The 24,933-nt window shown below is 39.7% G+C and overlaps 1 protein-coding gene across 1 annotated transcript in view; it reads left to right on the plus strand.

Moving 5' to 3' along the window:
• The window catches only part of LOC136863901 (dynein beta chain, ciliary-like), a 5,220,903-nt gene that overhangs the window by 4,733,420 nt on the left and 462,550 nt on the right, over window positions 1-24,933 (plus strand). The window contains exon 77 of the mRNA XM_068226514.1: window positions 22,312-22,475. Within this exon, the coding sequence (XP_068082615.1) occupies window positions 22,312-22,475 (164 nt within the window). The remainder of the gene's footprint in view (window positions 1-22,311; window positions 22,476-24,933) is intronic.

A 24,933-nucleotide genomic window follows, 5' to 3' on the forward strand; every position in this document is an offset into this window, starting at 1 on the left:
TTTGTAAAGCACATGGAATTTACCGCCACCACATAGAGTGCAGCACTGTTCTCTCTGGATTAAAGATGGCGGATGACAGCTAACGAAATTGCCCGCATGATAGCAGCACAGTGCTCTATTGATTAAAGATGGCGGATGACAGCTGTCAAAAAAGCACGTGGCTTTGTTTCCCAACAAGAGCACATAGAATTTTTCAAATTGCCGCCACCACATTTCAAAGGTATCTAGCTAAAGAGTACAGCACTGTGCTCTGTTGATTAAAGATGGCGGATGAAGGCTGTCAAAAAAGCGCGTGAGTTTGTTTCCAAACAAGAGCATGTAGAATTTTTCAATTTGCCGCCACCACATAGAGGGCAGCACGGTGCTCTCTTGATTAAAGATGACTGCTGTCATGTGGAATTGCCTGCCACCACATTTCAAAGGTAACTAGCTAAAGAGTGTAGCACGGCGCTCAAAGATGGCTGCTGTCAAAAAAGCATTTTTTCAAATTATCCGCCACCACATTTCAAACGTAAGTAGCTAAAGAGGGCAGCACTGTGCTCTATGGATTAAAGATGGCGGATGACAGCTGTCAAAAAAGCACGTGGCTGTCAAAAAGCACGTGGATTTGTTTATCTCGAGCTAGTGAGATTAAGTTGGTAGCACTAAGGTTTAGGCCCGCCAAGATGGCAGCACTGCCGATGACAGGTGACGAAAGAGGGCAGCACAGCGCTCTGTAGTTTAAAGATGGCGGATGACAGCTGTCAAAATAGCAGGTGGCTGTCAAAAAGCACGTGGCTTTGTTTATCTCGAGCTAGTTAGGTTAAGTTGGTACCACCGAGGTTTATTCCCGTCAAGATGGCAGTACTGAGGTTAGCGATGCGTTGTTGTCTGTCAAAAAGCACGTGGCTTTGTTTACAAATCTGTCAAAAAGCACGTGGCTGTCAAAAAACACGTGGTTTTGTTTACCTCATGCTAGTTAGGTTAAGTTGGCACTACTGGGGTTTAGGCCCGTCAAGATGGTAGTACTGAGGTTTGCGATGCGTTTGTTGTCGATGACAGCTTTCAAAAAGCACGTAGCTTTGTTTACAAATCTGTCAAAAAGCACGTGGTTGTCAAAAAGCACGTGGCTTTGTTTACCTCGCGCTAGTTAGGTTAAGTTGGCACTACTGAGGTTTAGGCCCGTCAAGATGGCAGTACTGAGGTTAGCGATGCGTTGTTGTCTGTCAAAAAGCACGTGGCTTTGTTTACAAATTCAAATTTCCCGCGGGAGGTGGAGGAGACCTCTGGGAGGCCTCTGGCTGAGGTGGAGGTGGAGGAGGCATCTGGGAGGCCTCTGGCTGAGGTGGAGGTGGAGGTGGCCTCTGGGAGCCTGAGGTGGAGGTGGCCGCCGAATCCCTGTATTATACTACTAACCAGGATCTGTATAAATCACTAATCTTGGATTTTCCTATTTTTGTTTCAAGACTGATATTCACTTTTTGATGCCGTTCAAGCCCACACCTTTCACCTCTCCGGAACAAGTGGTAGTAGAGCGTAGTTGAATGGGTCTAAATTAAGCCTCTTTTGACAGCTAAACATCGAATCAGCGCCGAACTCTATGAATTTTCTCGGTCGCTGTGATTTTTTTTCCTAAATTTGTATTTTTCCATCATAATGCCTGGCACTCACGGAGTCCTCTCTCCTGGGTACTTGCGCAAGGAAGAATAGATTTATGAACTCCTCATTAGGAAGGTCCAATAAGGAGGCACGGTTGTGGCAGATATTGCCAAACTTAAAGAATCCCTTGAGTTGCCTATTTTTATCCCAGTCCTTGGGGAAAAGGAAATTGATGAGGCTCTATCCTCCATCACTGACAACAGCACCGAATTAGCATCTGTAGTAATATTTAAAAAAATAAGCGATCCATCTGCTAGCCAACATAAAAGGGTACTGGCTAAACTGTTTCATTTTTACAAGAGGGCTAGGGACCAATTGCCTCTAAATTTGAAAGATCATGCTAAGGAGGCTAGTAATATTTTTGAACACTTTTCAGAAATGTCAAATAGGGTTAGTCAGTTGTTGACTGGGGCAGCTGTTTCCAAAACCGACAAAGTCCCTATGATAAGCATAGCAAGTGAGAAGGATTCATCCAAAGTGGTAGAAAGTAGAAAATCCGTGGCAACTCAACAAATATCAGCCCCATTGGAAACTGAGTCTGGTCATCCGAAACAGGTTCCACATTTCCTTTTGAAAAATGCGGTGTTAGACACCTCTAAGTCCTCTATGTCGTAACCTATTTTGTCACCTGGTTTTAGTAGCCTGCCTCATCCATTCGCTATGTTGCTGAAGGGCATGTATAAATTTTCAGTTAATTCCACCAATTAAGTAATTTCATTTCTTAGGTTCCTTGTTGACTTTCAAGATCACGCTCTAGTGTTTGCCCTCTCTAATTCTCAAATTCTTCAAATCACATACCCATATACCGTTGGCGTCCTTTCGGCAAAACAGTTAAGGCCATAGCTGATAGAAGACTTCCCAGCCCACCTTTTGGCAAATTTCATTCCGGTTAGAGCGATGTCATCTCTGATACAAAAATTTTATTTTAGAGTACAGCGATTGGATGAGAATCTTGCCGATTTAATCCAAGATATTAAATTCTACACCAGGGTGTTTGCACTCCACTCTTCTGAAGACCAGATAGTGCAAAATATTGTGGAAGTTATCTTTCTGTCTTACAGGTCTTACTTATACCGACTCGTTGGCTGAATGGTCATCCGTGCGTTTAATCAATTCTTAGATGCTTACCTCCCATACCCCTAACTGTCCTAGGTTCGAAGACGGAGCCGTGAAGTCCTCAGGTGACAGAGCCAGGAAAGAATGCCAAGAGTAGCGACACACATAGGCTGCGTTATAGGGGCACGGCGCATCCGCAGGGGCAAGGGAGGGGACAAGTACAGGTCAAGCCGCTCCCAGGGCGGAATAACTCCTTTACCCTGGGGCAATTTGAGAATGCACTATTACAATTTGCCCAGGGGCATAACTCAAAGGGGCGAAATAACACAGCAGTGCTTAAAAATGAGTAGAAAACCATTAAAAAATACACATAGCAAGTTGTACAAGGGGGAGGGGAAAACAGATACATGGCTCATTGTTCATATTAGCAAACACAAGTCTGACATCGCAAAAGGGTACACTCCTAACTGGAGCACTAACGCAGTTACCTATTTAATTCACGATCTTTCAGGAAAGCTTACCTAAGGAGCATTCTATAACGAAAGGCTGCGGAAAACAAAATACTCGGATCACTATTTTATCGAAGGTGTTATTCTTGTTGTGGAAATATGGTTTCAATTACAACTTCAATTCATGGATTAATAAAAAAGATCTACCTTAGAAGTTCGGATGAATTTTGTACTAGAAGTTCACCTCTTCTCTGTACTGTTGCATAAAACAAGTTTAAACTTATTATTCAACATCATTGCTACTAGTTTAATTAGGACCAGCAGTACAGTACTTTAACGTAAAAAATCCAACAACAGCGGAACAAATCCTACTCAATTTAGCATATGTAAATTTTCCTTCATCAAGATCAGTTTAGTCCCTTCTCATATGAATTTTCTCTAATGTTTTTGTTTTTCTTGCCACCGCCGAGCAGCAGTTTCCATGGTTTTGCACTAGCAACGACAAACGCCGTCATCTGCTCACGAACTGTACCATTACGTGACGTCAAAAGTAGCATAGCTTTGCGAAATAATTTTCTTCGGCTACACATCTCAGTTCAGATTTCGTTTCACGTTTACTAGCACTTTAAGCGAGATCATTGTCTTTGCAAGCAGCATATATCATATTAATACCCGTATCACCACGCACCAAGCGAACGTCGATTCAAATTCCAGGACCACAGCACTTATGACTGAACAGGTGAAGCTCCAAAGGAAGAATGTGAATTGCTTTATTGATGAGCCCATGCCCAGCATACTTCTTCACATTTCTCTCATCATGCCTGTTCATCGTTCTCTGCTTCTGCCTGTCCACTCTCTACAAAACTGTGATATATTATCATAAGCGAAGTCAGTGATAACGTACGACACTATCTCATTGAGGATCTCTGAGATAAACTTATTCATATGTAGCCTGCACGCTTAAATCTCAGACAAAACAGGATCTTGCTTCCAATCACTGGGGACATTCTCCCAAATCTTCTTTACAGCATTCGCAGCTTCATTCACTAGAAGTGCCTTTAGTAATGCCTAGAACTCTTCTTCAGGGAAAGTGTTTATTATCTTATTGAAAGCATGAAACTTCCCTCTACGTCTCACCGACACACATAGGTCATAGTGCTGGGTGTGCGAAGGAAGCGTCCGTAGCCTTCATCAAGGTACAGCGCCAGCATTTGCCTGGTATGAAAATGAGAAACCATCTTCACGGCAGCCAACAGTGGGGTTCGATCCGAATGCAAACTCACAGCTCGTTACTGACGACGTTTGAACACTGTGAAAGAGCACACACACATGGCGTAGAGATAACAGTCTTAAATGATAGACATCCTAATCCATGCAATTCGATATTGTCACACTTTAATTATTTGTGAATACGAATAAATCATTTCTTGAATATCATAAAATATACCATAAATAAAACTGTATAAATACATTAAATTATTCAAAAACGTAATAAAATTAAAATTATAATAAATTAAATTAATAAACATAATTAATCGAAATGTCCGTAGTATGGACGCCAGAGTTCACCAGAATGGATCCCTCGAATTTAGATAGAGCATGATAATTCTTTATATCCCAGGGCTTGTACATAATGCTGCGTACTGGTACATCTTCTTCAGGCCTCACCTAACCTTCAGAAAACGACTAAATAGGTAGGAACTGCACCTAGGTTCATCAATAACTCCACCGATTCTAAAATATCTAACCATATTCTTAATAAAATCCGTGCATGAGCACCTCATCAACACACCAAAATACACTTCTAATACACAAACAAAAGATTGCTGGAAGACTCCATATTTACAACAACAACAATGAAAACAGTGGGAAAACGAAAGCGAGAACTAAGCGACCATTTGTAGTTACTTCGTTGAACAATGTACATATATGTATATAAGAACCCTTCACTGTCTCTATATCAACACGACTTGCCGATTCTCCTAATCAGCACTTATAATATCACACAGATACTGTACATCGTAATACTGTGTTCATTGCCTTTAACACTTGTTGTAAAGATATATACATTTGAGCAACACACGCTTGTCGTTCCTGAACATAAATTATGGAAAGTCTGAGATATAGCACCTCCCAGCTTTCAGCAACATGTAATACCACGCCGCCACAAAGGGATACAATACCCAGTTGTATGTCAGTCACTTTTCACAAACATAGAAAGACTGCGTTCCACCAAAGTTTGAAGTCCAGTCTAGTATAGTGCAGCAGTCCCACTCCAATTCCGTCTTGTGAAGTTTCACTCCCGTATCGTGTATCAGCACTACTTCATTCCCGTACAGTGTGTGTGTGGTTCTCGCCGTTTGATCAACCTTTATAGACATCAGCATTCCCCTTCCTCTCACATGATACGTCTGGATTGGTCCTTGCCAGCCAATCATGAGTGATTCTCTAAATGTCTGTTTTAATTACATTATTCCTAGCCAGCTGGATGCACATATCCCTGGGTACCGCCTCTTCTGTTGCTAAACCTAGTATTCTAGCGAGTTCGTTGGTAGGCTTCCTACCTAACTGAACCTCAATCGGAGAATGCCCAGTACTGTCGTCCTTAGTGACGTTACACCACCGCTCAATATCGTCCAGGCTATTAAACCATGAACTGTGTTTCTCGCTCACATAAGACCTGAACATCCTGCCGAGTTCCCTCATGACTCATTCAGACATATTCCCTTGCGGATATCGTATCGACGAATAAATATGTTGGATCCCAATTTCCGCCAATTTGGTTCTCTTGACTTTTGAGAAAAATTGTGATCCATGGTCTGATAGTATCCTGAGTGGCTTACCAAACTCAGGCACATACTTGTCAATGTTCTGATTGAAACACTCTCTCCCCGTGGCTTTTCTCATGGGGTAAAACTTGACGTATTTGCTGAAGGCAGCTAATACGACAAATATGAACTGATATCCATACCAAGAAGATACTAACAGTCCATACAGATCTACGCATACAAGCTCATCTCATCAGACTGGGATATATACATGAGTCATAGAACTTCCCGTCCGGCTCCATGGCTAAATGGTTAGCGTGCTGGCCTTTGGCCACAGGGTTCCCGGGTTCGATTCCCGGCGGGGTCGGGAATTTTAACCTTAAGTGGTTAATTTCCCTGGCACTGGGGCTGGGTGTATATGTCGTCTTCAACATCATTTCATCCTCATCACGCACGCGCAGGTCACCTACGGGTGTCAAATCAAAAGACCTGCATCTGGCGAGCCGAACTTGTCCTCGGACACTCCCGGCACTAAAAGCCATACGCCATTTCATTTTTTCATAGAACTTCCCGACGGCGACAACAATAAATACACCTCATAAGACACTTTGATGGCCGCATGATTCATATAAATTACCAGAGTCCAATATACCAATGTTTTCCCACTCGATGTTCAAAACAAATTACTCATATTACATATATGGAGATCTCCCAGCTTACAAATATTAGTGACAAAATATACAACTGAAATACGGACGATAATAACTATGCAAATTTCGAACCTGTGAATGACAGATTGTCTATACTCACAATTAAATGCGCGAACAAAACCTACGCCCTAGTTAACGCACATGCTCCTACAAAAGATAAGAACAAGTCTGATCTAGACTAAGTAGATAATTTCTGGGACCTACTGGATGAACAATTAAACAAAATCCCCAAACACCATGTCAAGCTTCTTTTGGGTGACTTCAATGCCCAACTAGGTCGTGAACAGAAGTACAAGAAAGTTATAGGAAATTACCCTGCTCACAAAAGGACCAATCCCAACGGCAAAAGACTGGTGTCCATTTGGGAAAATCACAACCTGCAGGTCATGTCGACCCACTTTCGCCATCTACCCAGAAAGCAAATGACTTGGCGTTCTCCCGTCCAAGCTCCCGGAGAGTTCCAAATTGATCATGTTGCAATCTCCAGGAGAAACAGCCCTGAGATTATGAATGTGAAGGTAAAGAAAGGCATCAATGTGGCCTCAGATCATTATATGACTCTTATCAAATTCAAACCAATTCCCGTAAAAACAAGGAAGACAACCAAACAGATCACACGCTTCGACAATGATAAACTTCGGCAAAGGGTCGAGGAGTCCCAGGAGAAGGCTAGACCAAATGACTGTGACTTTAACAACGCCAAAAGTCTCCTTGTTGAGGCCGCCAAAGACGTTGCAGAAATCAATCAAGAGAAGCAAAAAGCATGCCTGGTGGAATGGTACCTGCAAATCAGTCCTCCAAGAAAGACTCAATGCGTGCAAACAGTACTACTCTATGAAATCAGAAAATGATTGGGAAACCTACAAAACCCAACGTGCACAAGCAGCTAGGGTGTTCAGAACTGAGAAACGTGAATACGAAAAATCTCTCATTGAAAAGATAGAACAAAACTTTAGGAAGAATGAAAGCAGACAGTACTACAGAGCCTTCAAACACAAACTCACTGGCTATAAACCACCATCTCTATGCTTTGAGCGAGAGGACGGCACACTGGCGAAGTCAAATGAAGAAAATTGCAGCATTCTGGCAGATTACTTCAAGAATTTACTTAATTGATCTAAACCGCAAAGCGCCATTGAGACCAAGGAACCCTTACTCTGGTACCCAGATTCCAGACCACCCGACAGAGATGAAATCAAGCGCCACATTGCCCGTCTAAAAAATAATAAAGCACCGGGGGAAGACTCAGTAGTAGCAGAACTATGGAAATATGCCCCAGAGGAATCACTTGATATCTTGCAAAAGCAAATAGAAGAAATTTGGAACAAGGAGACCCTACCCGAAGATTGGAAAATAGCTTTGATCCATCCATTACACAAAAAAGGCAGCATGAAGAACATCAACAACTACAGAGGAATATCTTTGCTACCCGTGACTTACAAAATTCTATCACTTGCCATCCTGGAGCGTTTGGAAGCACAAGTCGAACATCAAATATGTGAATACCAAGGAGGGTTCAGAAAAGGTCGCTCAACAGCTGAACAGATCCAAAATCTCAAAACGATCATCAGGTATTGTACACTAAGGTCCAAGCAGTATACGTCTGTCTTTGTGGACTTTAAGAAAGCGTACGTTTCCATTGACCGGGAAGTCCTGCTAAACATCTTAAATGAATTTGGAGTTGATTTGAAACTGCTGGCATTAATTAGAGCCACCCTGATCGATACAAAATCCAAGGGGAAGTTCCACGGATGTCTCTCGCATTCCTTTGACATCAAAACAGGAGTCCGACAAGGTGATGGACTACACCCGATACTCTTCAACTGTGTTCTTGGAAAGATCATCAGAACCTGGCGGGTGAGATTACAGGAAACCAACTACAGTCCATTGAGAATAGGAACCAAATTCAAGGGCATCGCAACAGACTGCTTAGCATTTGCCGATGATATTGCTGTTCTCTCAAATGACATAGAAACCGCTAGAGCTCAAGTTGAAATTTTAAAGGAAATTGCCGAACAAACTGGTTTGCAATATCGTTTGAGAAAGCGTAAGTAATGACTAACATCAAAGAGGCTCCACCTAAACTCCATACGAAATACGGGGACATCACCCGAGTAGACAAATTCAAAAACCTGGGTGAGATCATCATGAAAAATGGACTGGACAAAGAAGCAATTCAGAAGCGAGTACGCAAACTGGAAATAGCCTACCAAACATCCCGCACAATCTACAACAAAAAATGCCTTTCCCAAAACACCATGATACGTCACTATGAAACAGTTCTGAAGCCAGTAGTTCTATACGCAACCGAAACCCTGTATCTAAGTGCCAACAAAGGACTCCTTGAAGAACTGGAGAAAAGAGAACGCAAAATTGTGAGAGGAATCTTGGGATCAAAGTACAGAAATGGAATCCATCAAAAGAGATCCAACAAGGAAGTCTACAGCAAAATAGAGAAAATTACCGACACAATCAGAAAAAGACGGGCACGATTTTACGGTCATCTGAAAAGAACGGACGGAAGAAACTTAACTAAAGAAATCTTTCACTTTTTTGATTCAAACCCCAAAACCACAATTCCCTGGTTTAGAAATACCAAAGAAGACCTGCAAATGCTATATATCTCAGCTGAAGACGCCCTTAACAGAGATCTCTTCCGCAAGAAAATATTGACGAACGGGCTAAACCGAGACGAGCAACCGAAGAGAAGACACGGTGCCCCTTGGACAGAGGAGCGTAAGCAGGCCCACTCACAAAGAAAGAGGGAAATTTGGGCCCTAAAGAAGGCCAAGTTTATTGTCAAATGCAACAAAACTTAACGTGGTCCTTGATGGCCCAAGCGAATTATATATATTGAACCCTTTGGTCCATATTTAGGGATACCTAAGTTCCTTACCTATCAGCAAACTTCATGAGATCTGTCTCTTGGGTCGTATCGGGTTCTTCGTCACTTGCTGAGGTAAAGGTATGGTTCAGTATTTCTAGTCTATCTACTTGAATGAAAGGTCTGTTTAAAATATTTCTATTTATTCAGGAAATTTTGTAGCATTCTGATATGTCAACGGTATCATAGAAGTGAATTGTGTCGACTGGACACCACAATCAATTTTACATAAAGGTCAGAACACTGGTGTGAGACTTTGACGTAGCTGCCTGATGGACATTCTTACTAGAAACCATTGTCTCAATTATATATTATTTAAGAAAGGAAAGTCTGGAAATCCTTAAAATCGGCTTCCGTGTGAGACCACATGTACCATCATAGTGATTCGTTATGGTCCAAGCCTCGTAACACGAACTCTGGACTCTGGGTATAATTAAGGCCGTCCAATCGGTGTGTGCCACACTGTGGTTATACAACATGGTCCCTTAATTGAATCGATGTGACCTGCGTCTATGTCATGGACCAACATCTAAACTTCTAAGTTACTTTAAAGTCATTGTGGATGATGACCGCAAGGAAATGATGCTACAGTGGCATATGGCCCTAATCTGAGTCACTGAGGTTGATGACCCCCTGATCATCCAAGTTGCTAGGCTGAAGGCTAAACACAATTAAGTTACATCGGTTGATGACCTAAGTTTCCACTTTACTATCTCCAGCACATTCACTGCTTAATCAATCAAAGTTAAGTAATTACAACAACAGCAATGCTCACAAACTTTGTGGCAGTAACATCCATTTCCTTCGGATATGTCCCCTTAATCATTACTTTAAAATTTTAATATTCCCCAGAAAACAAACTAAGATTTCCAGAATGCATCTCCAAGTTATTCGCTTGATCAAAGTTATTTCAAAATGCGGTTTCACTGAATTTAATAATTATATAAATTTAAATGATTTAAGGAAATGTTAAAGGACAACAATTTCTATCTCCGCAGACTCTGGTTTCTTCACAAATTCCTACGCAGCTGTGATGTAAATTCAATCATGTGATATTTGCCTGGCTGGAAAAGAATTGTTACATAATTCATGTCCAGTTATATAACTTGTCTCATGATCTCACACTTTAAATCTAATCTAATCCTAGCCATTATTAACACTTGGGTATCCTTATAATCTACGTACAAACCAAAGCAACTCGCCATATAATTACGATGTCATATCTCGTCATACCATTTATAAATTTTGCGCACCCCTCACAGACAAACCATAATCATAACCATCGCTCTATATTTTGGACAACCCTGAATTTGGTTACTCTTGTTCCTTATGCTCGAAGTTCGTGGTTTCAAATGTTCATTACGTCCCCAATTAGACAAATTCACAGTATTCCACCACTCAGGTTATTATCGGATGAAAATTTCAACTAGATTCTATAATTATTTGTCTCCGTCGCCACGAATGAAATCTCAATCCTACACGCGTCCCATTATCTTAAGGTGAAACCCTCTCAGCTGAGGCCTCTCGTCCCCAAGTTCGCTTGGCAGTAACATGAAACACCTGGTTTGTTCTACTTGACTGGCTTCTCAAAATGCTCCCTTTTAACCTCTGCCGACATAATTAAACAAATACGATATTCTAACCAACAAAATGCACAGATTATGCTTCAAGATGCCCACAATAAATATACGCGTCGCAAATTAATACCGTCACGGATTTCAATATATTTCTTCCCATTCCCAACATTATAAAATATTCCTCGGACTTCCATGTCCCGGCTTCAATGACAGGTCTAACCTGATTCGCACATCTCATTTCGTCTCACACGACAACCAACCTCTGTTCTCACAACTGTGACCAACAAAAGAACTGGTATAAAATCCTTACTAGAATTCATGACGACTAATACGCACAATGCATTAATAATGAACAGCTTCGCATAAAATTATATCGTATTTAATAACTTGATTTATACAAAAAATGACTGAAACTTTCTACCAGATCTTTTTATTGTCAGTCAGACACAGTTTAAAATGGGCCTAGAAAAACATTTCACTCCGTGACCAAATTCATCACACTAGACTCTCTCCCGACAGCGCGCTTCCACTCGATTGAAAATGAGTAACCATGGATTTCTAAATTATTTACGTCAAAATTACAGACAGAAAAATTTTACGTCGAATGAACATCTTAATTTGACATCACAAAATATAGGCAGTACACCCACACGGGAATGGCGATCTACATTGGACATGATATCACTTCGAAACCCTATTCAATAGCTTTTATACAACATTATACGGCACTCGCAAGACTTTAAAATTTTATCCAAGTGGAAAATAAAACAAATGACTCTTTTAGTCGTATTCTCACATTTACAAAACTTAATAGGGGTGACCACTGCGTCGTATATCCCCATTCAAATACACTTTTAGAGATCATGAAACAAGATATAATAGGTAGTAAGATGGAAAGTCACCTACCTCATGTAGTCACACCATTGTTCGTCATAGGGCTCACCTGCGACCCTGGCATTTTATTTAGCCATTTTTACATTCATGGCTTTATAGATCATTATTATATTTCTTCAGGTTTCCTGGAACAAAGCATAAAAAAAAAGAAATGCCCTTCACTTTCTTGTTGAGCGCACACGATGGACCGTAATTTCTTTCCGCACACGAATTACTTTCTTTACAAATTTATTCGGTCCTTAACGGTCCTATCTGATACAATTATTTCACTCAAGAAAACTATCTCCTCATGGAGTCAAGACCCCAACCACACTGGCTAGAATCTGCAGTTGAACTCAGTCTACTTTCCTTGTTTGATTTCAGAGAGCAGCTCAACACTTCATCGTCCGCTTCGTACATAAAATGCAGGAGGAGGAGACTTCGCCATGGCCTCCCTTCATATTTATAGCAGTTACCCCTCTCTTCGGGCATCTCCCTTTGTCGCCAAGAAAATTCCTATAAATTTTCTGACTTAACTAAACTGTAATTACAAGAGTTTTGAAAGTGACTACATACTTCCTACATTTCTGCCGGTAGTGTTCATGGACATTTAGAATTTATAGGGGTTCGATTCGTGGGATAATTGACCTCCTTTGATAGGCACTATATTTTTTGACTTGGCTTTGGTCACGCCATGTACACGCGCTTTGAAATAGTTCACAAAAATGACTTGAGATTCTTCCCCTGTTAACACGTGCGGCTGACGTCACGTATCCAAGAGCGTGGGACCGAAGGTAATCACCCCCTCGTCACGTGTCAAATCCATGCTATCAAGAATCCAACTTTTAATTTAATTGTCGATTTATGCATAATGTTCTTAGGGCACAAAGGTCATGGGTTCAATATATAATAATAATAATAATAATAATAATAATAATAATAATAATAATAATAATAATAATAATAATAATAATAATAATAATAATAATAATACCGAGCTCGATAGCTGCAGTCGCTTCAGTGCGGCCAGTATCCGGTATTCGGGAGATAGTACGTTCGAACCCCACTGTCGGCAGCCCTGAAAATGGTTTTCCGTGGTTTCCCATTTTCACACCAGGCAGATGCTGGGGCTGTACCGTAATTAAGGCCACGGCCGCTTCCTTCCCGCTCCTAGCCCTTCCCTGTCCCATCGTCGCCATAAGACCTACCTGTGTCGGTGCGACGTAAAGCAACTAGCAAAAAAAAGATAATAATAATAATAATAATAATAATAATATAAAATCGAATACTGACAATAATATATCTCACTTGAACATATAGTGCGAGGGTGTGATAACACGTTAATGTAAGATACACACGCAAGACATCCTTCTTTTCACAACCATTTACACGCCCTAGATGTGCCCTTGACAAATGAGCGTTCATGATCATAGCAAGAAAGCGTTAATAAATCCCTCTTTATTCTCGGCGCAACGAGGGTACAGAGATCTGGAAATCAAGTATGGATGACATAAAATTGTTAGTGTTGAACTGTAGAAGTATTGTAAAGAAAGGAATAGAATTAAGTAATTTAATAGATATCTATTTACCAGATATTGTAATAAAAGTTGAATCATGGCTGAGAAATGATATAATTGATGCAGAAATTTTCTCACGGCACTGGAGTGTGTATGGTAGAGATAGGATAGAAAGGGTGGGAGGTGGAATGTTCATTCTGGTGAAAGAAGAATTTGTAAGCTACCAAAAAGTTAAAGATGAGACACATGAAATTCGAATTGTAAGGCTCATTTCTAAAGATAATAGGCAACTTGATATATTTGGAGTGTACAGATCGGGAAAGGGTATAACTGACGCGGATTCGGAATTATTTGATAAGATAATCAGCTATGTGGGAAACGACATGGACAGGAATGTGATTGTAGCAGGAGATCTTAATTTACCGAATGTAATTTGGGAAGGAAATGCGAACGATAGGAAGCATGACCAACAAATGGCAAATAAGTTAATATGGGAAGGGCAGCCGATTCAGAAAGTGACGGAACCAACTAGAGGGAGCAATATCCCGCACGTGGTGCTGATAAAACCAGATGAGCTCTATAGGGAAACTGAAGTAATAGATTGTATTAGTGATCATGAAGCTTTTTTTGTCGTAGTTAAAGATAAATTTGATAGAAAGTAAGGTTTTAAATGTAGGACTATTAGGCAGTACCATATGGCTGATAAAGAAGTCATGAGGGAGTTTTTAAAAAGTAATTATGATCGGTGGAAAACGGTGAATAAGAATGTAAACAGACTCTGGGATGGGTTTAAGGAATTGTTGAGGAATGTGAAAACAGTTTTCTACCTTTAAGGGTGGTAAGGAATAACAAACACCCACCTTATTATAATAGAGAGATAAAGAGACTAAGAAGGAGGTGCAGATTGGAAAGAAATAGCGTTAGAAATGGCTGTCGAAGTAAGGAGAAATTGAAGGAACTTACTAGAAGATTGAATCCAGCAAAGAAGGCAGCTAAGGTTAACATGATGCCAACCACATTGGCAGTCATACAAATTTTAGTGAAAAATGAAAAAAATATGTATAGGTACTTTAAGGTAGAAACAAGTACCAAGAAGGACATTGCAAGAATAATTAATGAACAAGGAGAGTGTGTATGTGAGGATCTCCAAAAGGCAGAAGTATTCAGTCAGCAGTATGTACGGATTGTTTTTTACGAAGAAAATGTCCAGATAGAGGGGGTGACTAATCCAAAGAAGTATTAACTTTACATATGATAACAATGATATTTACGATAAGATACACAAATTGAAAACAAGAAAAGCGGCTGTAATTGATAAGATTTCTGGATATATACTAAATACAATGGATTGGGATATAGTACATATCTGAAGTACTTATTTGCTTATTGTTCGGTTGTCGGAGCTATACCAAAGAATGGAGACTTGCTATCAATCATCATCAATCACTACTGATCTGCATTTAGGGCAGTCGCCCAGTTAGTAGATTCCCTAACTGTTGTTTCCCTAGTCTTTTCTTAAATGATCGCAAAGAGATTGGAAAATTATTGAACATTTCCCTTGGTAAGTTATTCCAATCCCTAACCCCTTTCCCGTAAACGTTTATTTGCCATAATTTGTCCTCTTGAATTCCATCTTTTCTTCTTATTGTGATCTTTCCTACTTTTCATGACACCACGCAAACTTATTCGTCTACAGATGTCCTCGCACGCCACCTCTCCACTGACAGCTCGGAACATACTGAACCCATAATTCTACGGTGAGAAAAATATTTTTTACTTTTCTCAATATTTATTTCAAATAACAAGCTACTTTTATTTTTGAGAGCAGCCATGTTGCGCTTCCAGAGCCTTGTTGTCGCGTGGGAACGAACTCGCCCGTGGTAAGCTCGTGAAATACCGTGACACTTCGGTGGACATCGAGTACACAACAATTCTTCAAATTCACGGAATTCTGTGTAACGAGAGATTTTGGCAACACGGTTAATACATAAATAAATAATCTAAATTATTCTTAAACCGTACGTGAAGACAGAGCCCCCAGGGTAAAATATAAATGCAGTTAAGCCTAAGTGCAAATCAGCGTCAGATTCTAGGATTAGCTCCACGTGCCAAGGTCAATGGATGAAGAAAACCCGCGAAACGCCCGGGCAGAAATAATTTATTTCACCTGTTGCGAGTGTGGTAAAATTATGAGATTAACATCTAAATAAATCGCAAGTCTGTCCGGAATTCTGGAACAAGTTTCATGAAAATCGGTCTATTGGACGCGAAATTAGCAGATTACGTAATCAAGCTTAGTGGTGCGAGTAGCGTCACTCCTAAGACTATAAAAGAAACACCCATCTGCATATTTCTCAGTGTCGATCTGGGTTCTGAAGTAGCGGAAGCTTACACCCGTCGCCAGCAGAATATTTTATAAGATTAATCTACAAATAACTTAGTACATGTTCGTAGCTGAGGTCCATATCTTCTGTTAGAAAGGGAAGGTGATAGAAATTTTTCTGAACTTTTGCCGACAAACTATCAAAGCATAGGCGTCTGTTAAAGTACATAAAAAGCAGATTTTTTTGTATCACATCGTGAGTGTTGGAAAGTGTTACGGGAGTTGGGAAGCTAGTCAGAGTAGTTCTGATCTCGTTATCTGTGAACACCTGTTGTATTAGGGTGACAGAAAGCCGGCTCTGGGGAGAAGGGAGACAATCGCAGTTGACTGCAGAACGTAGGAGGTTTGGTGTACAAATTATAACGAAGAAAGTGCGTGATTTGTGTTGTCATTTAATAACGTGTGAAAAGGCAGTATTTGTAAGATAGATATGTTTTAGAAGATGATGTTCCCTGTACCAATGTGCTGCTAAGCACAAGGTCAGTTGGCAAATGTAGCCAGAATACTGGAGATGACGTCAATTGCAGGTCCGTCTATATTTTGTATTATGTTGTAGTTGGACTTTTTTTTGTTTGTCCCAACCAATTTTTTCAAGACGTGCGTAGGGTTGATATTTGTAATTATCAGGCGAGAAGTGTTATAATTTTGGTCAGCGTGTGAAAATGTTAGTTTTGTAAAATTCACGTCAAGAAACTGTAAAAAGCGACGTTTATATCTGGTGTCAATATTCTATGAGATATTGTCCAAAGTGAGAAAAATTAGGAAAGCGATAATGGTAAAGTAGTCGTGGCGAATGTCTTAATTTCAAATATCGTTTGAATTCAGAAGTTTTTGTCGAAATTAATAATATTAATATTAATAGTTAATAATATTAATAATAATAATAATGTCTACCGCGGGATAAAATTTTCCTATGTTAAAAGTGCATTTAACAAGTATGTTTTACAAGGATCGCAGGCATTTAGAAAATTTCCAGTGAAATTCGATAGAGTTATGTTTTATTCATATGAAGTAAAAATTTTGTGACGTCGTGTATGTCGATGATACGGAAAATCGCGGTGTGTTCTTGTATTCTCGAGGTCCGAAAGTTGTAGTAACAGTAAAATAAAGAGGTGTATTTTATAATGGTTATTGTTTTCACAAATGGATTGAAATATGAAAAGGGTCTTGGAAATATAAGAAAGATGGATTGAGAGCGAAGAATTTATATATGTGGAGATGAGAGTGACAGGAATACTGAAGGCGAAAGGGAGCCTGGATTTTAAGTAATACCGCTGGGATAAGGCGAGGAGAATGAGTTTTGAGACAGGCTATATTTGCCGGGGAAGGATTTGTGTGACAGGCTGTATTGTGGCAGGCTGTAGTGTTTTCCGCTAACAATCCGAAAATTGAGCCGACTACTGTGTGAGGCACCGTAGATTTCTAGTAAGATCCCAAGTGAAAACAATTCTAGTAAAGATTAAAAACCTTGGTAGTAAAAGTCAAGTGACTACTTACGTAAAGTCAGTATGAATATTAAGATAAAGTGACCTCAAGGATAAAAGAGCATTTAGAATACACGAATGGTGTTGTTTGACCGTGTAAATTTATTGAATTTCGTTTCACTGGATAGTCATAGATATAAATATTTGGAATTGACGGTAGGCAATTTGAGGGTGTCCAATGCGGTAGTGATAATTATTGTTTTTTTGGACAACATCCGCTAAATGGTAGACGTGGGTTGGGAACTATTATATTCTTCCCTAAAACTTCATTGCGCATGCTGAGATCGTGTTTGAGTTGGGGGATTGTTCGTCACGTATATTTACTTTTCGAATTCACGTTTTGTAACGGGATAAAGACTTACTGCATTTTCCGACTTGCATTCGTTCAATAGTAAGAGACGTTGTTCCGTTGTGCGTTATTAGTCTGACCAGGTTTACAATTGAAATGTCAGAGTTTGTTTGAAATTGCTGGTTCGCCTGATATGCCAGGGGGAGCGTAGTACGTCCCTTTTTCCGCCCGACAATAGATTTAGGACGTCACATGTTATCCTTGGAGTATACTGATGATGAGACGTCCTAGTTCACGCTCGACGACAGAATTAGGAAGGTATCGTGTACATAGAGATTAGTGTTAAGATGTACAGATTTTAAGTGAGCCCGACGATAGGTCTGGGATGTCAGCTGTACATACTCAAGTCTCAGATTAGATGTTTTTTTGCTTTTCTGTTTTTGCGAAGTGACCTGGGCGAAGGTAGCATCTACAGTAAACTATGAAATATGAAGAGGGTTAGATCGGTAATAATGAGGCCAACTTGTGCGCAGCTCCAAACAGCTGGAAGGTGCTCCCTAAGATATGGGACCGTTATCGGCGAATGAGGGTTGCCCAACATTGGATTTCTTCTAAATGGTGATGGAACAGTTTACTGTAATTCTCCACGCGTGTTGAGTTTAAATGACTTCGATATTTTATTTTATTTCACGGACTTAATTGTTTTGTCGTTCTGACGTCCGTTTCGTTTTGATAGTGTGCATATTGACGCTCAATGTATTAGTGTGAGACTTGAGCTGCGAATGTGGTTTCGATTCGTCAGCCAGTAATATTATTTTTAATTTCAATCTTTGTCGTTCTTTCATTTATATACGTAGTTGAGTTTGATTAAGTGCTAACTTTGTAAGTAATGTGTTGGGACAAACAATAAGTAGATGGATCTGTAATGGTAGTCATTGTTTTCAAAGGAAAGAATTCCTTATGTTTGTTGTATTTTTCAATGTGGACTGGTAATTTTATTAAGCGTAACATAACCAATTCTAACCTGAAAATCGGTTCGATAATAATACTTTTCAAATTATTTACCACTTTTTAATTAACTTCAGTGTTTGGCATTTCTTCTAAATGCGTGATGAATAAGTGTTTCCTGTATTTCGCAATTTTGTTCCTTCAGAACGACGTAACGTAAGATCCTAGCGGATCATGTTTTTGTTGGTTCCTTCCGAACAGTTGTTTGGGTGATGCACATTTAGCATCGGGATTATCTTATCACTTAAGGGTGTCATGAATGACAAGTACATGGTGGAATTTTATTTCAATTGTGAATGATGCTGCTAATTCGTAGTGCTTTCCCATAATATTTCGCAACCTATCCAAAGCAACTGATAGTCAATTTGGTTCGATTAAGGGTCCATTTGGAGGGTGTTCCGTATTCGTAAGGGTATTCGACTGGTGGATAACCTTAATTGAGAGGAAATCAGGCGTTCTACTTGTTGAAAGTCAGATTTTCCACGGATCGTGTGGATTAATTCTCAGTTCTCGTTTGGAGTAATAGGTGCCCGGTTTTCATGTCTTTCCGTTTTCAGTTTTTCAGTTTCGCTATCCACTAATTTATTACTTTCTCCGAAGCAACTCTTCGATATTGTGAGTAATAAATCAACGCTATGCAATGTGACTGCGTTTGAAACATTCAATAATAAATGATTTATAATGTTTTTATTTCAAGGATTTATATTAAAATAACAATGTTGTCGTGCCATTTCGAATTTAATAAAAGTTAGTAAGCACATATTTGCTCCTCATTTCAAGTAGTTAGGCTCTCTTCTGAACCCCATCGTTTGGTTAAGATCGTGACAGAATTTCTTCCCGCAACGACCCATGATTTAAGAGTTCTATATTGCTCTACTGTAGCAGCTGTGGCCGAACAACGATGGAATGGTAAGTTCAAGGGTTCAGTAACACTTAATCGAGCAGCTCGTCTCCTTTCTCCCAAGTCTTCCCAGCCAAAACTTTGCAATAATTTTGTAACGCTACTCTTTTGTTGGAAATCACCCAGAACAAATCGAGGTGCTTTTTTCGGATATATTCCAGTTCCTAAATCAAGTAGTCCTGGTAAGGGTCCCAGACACTGGAACCATACTCTAGTTGGGGTCTTACCAGAGATTTATATGAGCCCCTGTGTATAAAGGAAGGGGCGACAGACAAAAAGCTGAAAATTACAGGCCAGTAAGTTTGAAATGCGTTGCATGTAAGCTTTGGGAAGGCATTATTTCTGATTACATATGACATGTTTTCGAAATTAATAACTGGTTATTCTACTGAAGCTCAACTTGCAGAATTCCAGCAAGATATAGCCGATATTTTGGATTCTGGAGGTCAAATGGTCTGTATTGCCATTGACCTGTCTAAAGCATTTGATGGGGTGGATCGTCGAAGACTACTGATGAAATGTGTAAAGAAGTGAAATCAGAGATAAGGCTGTTTGCAGATGATGTTATTTTGTGCAGAGTAATAAATAATTTACAAGATTGTGAGCGGCTGCAGGGTGACCTCGATAGTGTTGTGAGATGGACGTTGGGCAATGGCATGATGATAAACGGGGTTAAAAGTCACGTTGTGAGTTTCACAAATAGGAAAAGTCCTCTCACTTTTTATTACTGTGTTGATGGGGTGAAAGTTCCTTTTGGGGATCATTGTATGTATGTAGGTGATAACATAAGAAAAGACCTTCATTGGGGTAATCACATAAATATGATTGTAAATAATGGGTACATGTCTATGCACATGGTTATGAAGGTATTTAGGGTTTGTAGTAAGGATGTAAAAGAAAGGGCATGTGGGTGTCTGGTAGGACCCCAACTAGAGTATGGTTCCAATGTATGGGACCCTCCCCAGGATTACTTGATTCAAGAAGTGGAAAAAATCCAAAGAAAAGCAGCTCGATTTGTTCTGGGCGATTTCCGAAAAAAGTGTATCATTACAAAAATGTTGCAAAGTTTGGGCTGGGAAGGACTTGGAGAAGGGAAACGAGCTGCTCGGCTGGGTGGTATTTTCCGAGCTGTCAGTGGAGAGATCGCGTGGAATGACATTAGTAGACGAATAAGTTTGAATGGCGTTTATAAAAGTAGGAATGATCACAATATGAAGATAAAGTTGGAATACAAGAGGACAAATTTGCTCAAATATTCATTTATACGAAGGGTAGTTAGGGATTGAATTAACTTACCAAGGGAGATGTTCAATAAATTTCCGATGTCATTGAAATCAGTTAAGAAATGGCTAGAAAAACAACAGATAGGGAATCTGCCACCTGAGCGACTGCCCTAAATGCAGATCAGTATTGATTGATTGATCCTGCTTGTTTAATCAAATGCGTCTGCCCCTTATCTTCATCTGTTTGCAAACAGTATGGCAAAGATAGGTTGAATAATAAAATAACGAGTTTTGGTGCCCACAAAACAGTGCAATCGAACACAGCCAGGCCTTTTAGCACAAATTTGTTCCCGATCACTTTAAAGCCATCAACATCAACTATCTGTGTTCATTTCATTATAAAAAACAGCTGTCTATCACAGTATCTTATAGACTTAGTAACTTATTCCCCCTCGTAGTGTATATAAAGACGTGAGTTTCCGAGGAAGGTCGACTTTTATAACGAACAGTTCTAAACATGTCCACGTGTTCACTGCATGATAAACGCTCAGTCCCACCATCATGTCCTATGCTGTCCTATTGAATTCAAGTTTCGAACGTGTTTTGAGCGCAAGTGTTTGATATAAGCAATACTGTATGCAGACACTTAAAACTGTGCATTACGCACTTTACAGCGGGGTCTGTAAAGAGCCCTTGTTAGGTTATGTTACGCCTGTGGGAAAGGTTAGGTTAGCACGACAATGGCGCGTTTAGCTCGCCTACGTAATGTTACAATGTCTTAACGTCACCCTGGATCAAAATACCTGAGCGTTTGGCCTCCTCCAAGACAGGGTGAGATGTTAGGTTTGGTCTGGTATGTAATGTTATGACATTATTTCACGTGGCATTGCCATTATGTTATTACTAGACAAATTGGCAAAGCCGACGTTCTTCTAATACCAGGAAAAAGGAGTGCTGAAACTGCGTGAAAAAATATTGATTCAACACTCATAGAGATATATAATACAGGTTACTGTTTCTAAGCGACGTCTGGACTTGGTCAATGTTTCTTAGGAGTGAATGTGCATTCATATGGCAACACTTCCCAGCTTAATATTCATTAAGAATGTCTACTACCAGAGCTAGTGGCAGGAAAGTTAGGAATGAGGGCAGTTGACGAAGAGGAGGGACTGGGTCAGTGGAAACACGGGTATGCTTTTCAGTAAATATAACTGATAGTTTAATCATAGTGATCAGAAAAAGTCAATCTAGTCGGCCTGGTAATTTCATAAGCACATCCAGAATTATTCACACAGTCACTTTCATGCACAGTATCACTTCCACCACTTAAGGCAGTTACAAATATTCACGGGCTCCAGGCGAACGTGTAATTCTTTGAGTATCTTCCTTGTTTGCTGTTAACCTTGATATTTCATGAGATTTACTGAAGAGATGCTTTATATGTGTACAACTGTGTTTGCCATTATGTATATGGTATTCATTAAAGTAATCAGACTTTTGAATAATGGATTTGCCTTGTCTTTGCATTATGAAAGTTGATTTCCTTTCTAGATACAAAAATGCCCCCTGAGTCTCCAACACTCTATGGTCTTCATCCCAATGCTGAGATAGGTTTTCTATCAACAACAGCTGAGTGTCTATTCCGAACTGTCTTTGAGATGCAACCTCGAGATGCAGACGTCAGTGGAGGAGCGCAGATTACCAGAGAAGAAAAGGTGAGTCATTCTTCTTAATGAACCATGTCACTAGTTGAGATTTTGGCCATTACGTGCTTCGGATTTTCAGACTTCAACAGATGGGACTGGAATAGATACACATGAGGCTTGGATTCCATGTTTAAAGGGGAGTACAATCATTGCACTGAAAAATATAAGCCTGCATTTTGCAGAAATAATGATGAGAAATAGTTTGAAACCTTTTATTTGTGGATTCAGAAAAGCGATTAACTTTTGAGTTTGAAGTCATTTCAAGACTGCCTGTCACAACCATATTTTAGGATTACTACATGCATTTGAGTAAAATGAAGACAGTAATTGAATGATCATTTTAATTTTGTAAAAGGAGCATAAATCAAACCAATACCTTTTACTGTCCTACTAGCCTTATGTATTAAGGAGAGTGGATCGGCATGGATATGAATAATCGCATCGTAGTTTAGTTCATTTCATTTCCCATCATGCACATATTAAAAGATTAATACTTACTTACCTTTATGGAGCACGTGCTACCAATTTTATTCCATCGTCTTCAGCAACTGACGTCCTGAGCACCAAGTTACAACTTTTCAGTAAGATTTTGATTTTCAGGCATTTTGAGATAAAAAAATACAGAATATTGAGAATATGCTTACCAAAATGTTACAAATATCGGCTGAGACGAGGAGGGGGCGATTGTCCATTAGGCTGGATATCAGGACCTACTTTAGGCAACGTGAGGATTACTCGTGGAACATCATAGAAAAAATATTAGATTTATTTGCAATTACATTGCCATCAAATTTATTACAGGTTCATGTACATATTTCAATAAAACATTGTGATATGATTGTTCATTTACAGTAAATCATAGAAAATACTTGTTTGATAATTGATTTCAGCTGACTAATTCATTCTAGGTGTATCACGGGATACACATTTTAAACGGGTTTTACCAGAGCAATTATAATCGCGGAACCTCATGAACTGTTGTGTTTGTTTCCGGGATACTTCTGGGAAATTATCGTCCAATTTTTCACCTTTTTCTACCCGACGCTCATCTTTAACGTTGGAGTTCTCAGGATGAGGAACATGCCGTGGACTACGACGCGGCTGGTGATCAACCTAGCCGGTAGCACCCGTCGACAGTGATTCACCGTTATAAATCCATGATATCGCAGAGTCTATTTTCCATTACCAATTGGTCCACTTTATATACAGGATCCACAAATTTACAATGGCAAGGTCGATGAAATGCCAGAACAATCTAACTGGCAACTTGAGTGTTCTCATATTGATCCTGTAGAAGGCGATCATTCGATCACAGACATCCATTCCACCCATACTATATTTTACAACGGTGTACTGTTTTGGGATATGGAACAAGTATGTACTACGTTTCTCCTTTGTCCCCCCTGCGGACATACTGTAGAGGCTTTGCTCCAGTTCCTGAGGAAGGCATCAGAGCTGAACGAATATCCATCCATTTCAAAATACTAATTCATCATAGCTTCCTCCTTCACTTGATCGAAGGACACCGTCAGATGCTTAGTAGGTGATCAATAATAGGAATTCAAATGTAGTACCTATAAATATATAAAATACGTGTCCTCTATTTACATTATCTTTGAGCTTAAGTTAAACAGAGCCTCGTATTCCGTATTCCTAATCAGGCTTCCCCTCTGGCCAGGTATTTGTACGTTGATCAAGCACAAGGCCCCACGGTGACGCTAAAAGTATTTATTCAATAGTACATGCTTCTGTTTATATTTAACATACATTTTCAACTTTGTTGTGCCACTAATTCGATCAATTTGCTGGTCAATACCTAGGTTCATACTGCGGAGTAACGCTTCACTAAACCAATAACTGGCGGTTTTCATTTCTCACTTAAGAAAGATTCTGCATAAAATGCAAACAAAATTCATCGTCTGTATAATCTATCCCTGGGTTTTCGTACTACAGCAGGGATAAAGACAATGGGTTGGGATATAGTACCATATCTGAAGTACTTATTTGATTATTGTTTGGCCGAAGGAGCTATACCAGATGAATGGAGAGTTACTATTGTAGCCCCTGTGTATAAAGGAAAGGGTGATAGACATAAAGCTGAAAATTACAGGCCAGTAAGTTTGACATGCATTGTATGTAAGCTTTGGGAAGGCATTCTTTCTGATTATATTAGTCGTGTTTGTGAAATTAATAACTGGTTCGATAGAAGGCAATTCGGTTTTAGGAAAGGTTAAATCAATCAATCAATACTGATCTGCATTTAGGGCAGTCGCCCAGGTGGCAGATTCCCTATCTGTTGCTTTCCTAGCCCTTTCCGAAATGATTTCAAAGAAATTGGAAATTTATTGAACATCTCCCTTGGTAAGTTATTCCAATCCCTAACTCCCCTTCCTATAAATGAATATTTGCCCCAGTTTGTCCTCTTGAATTCCAACTTTATCTTCATATTGTGATCTTTCCTACTTTT

This window comes from Anabrus simplex, chromosome 2 (genome assembly GCF_040414725.1).
Source record: "Anabrus simplex isolate iqAnaSimp1 chromosome 2, ASM4041472v1, whole genome shotgun sequence".
Taxonomy (NCBI): domain Eukaryota; kingdom Metazoa; phylum Arthropoda; class Insecta; order Orthoptera; family Tettigoniidae; genus Anabrus; species Anabrus simplex.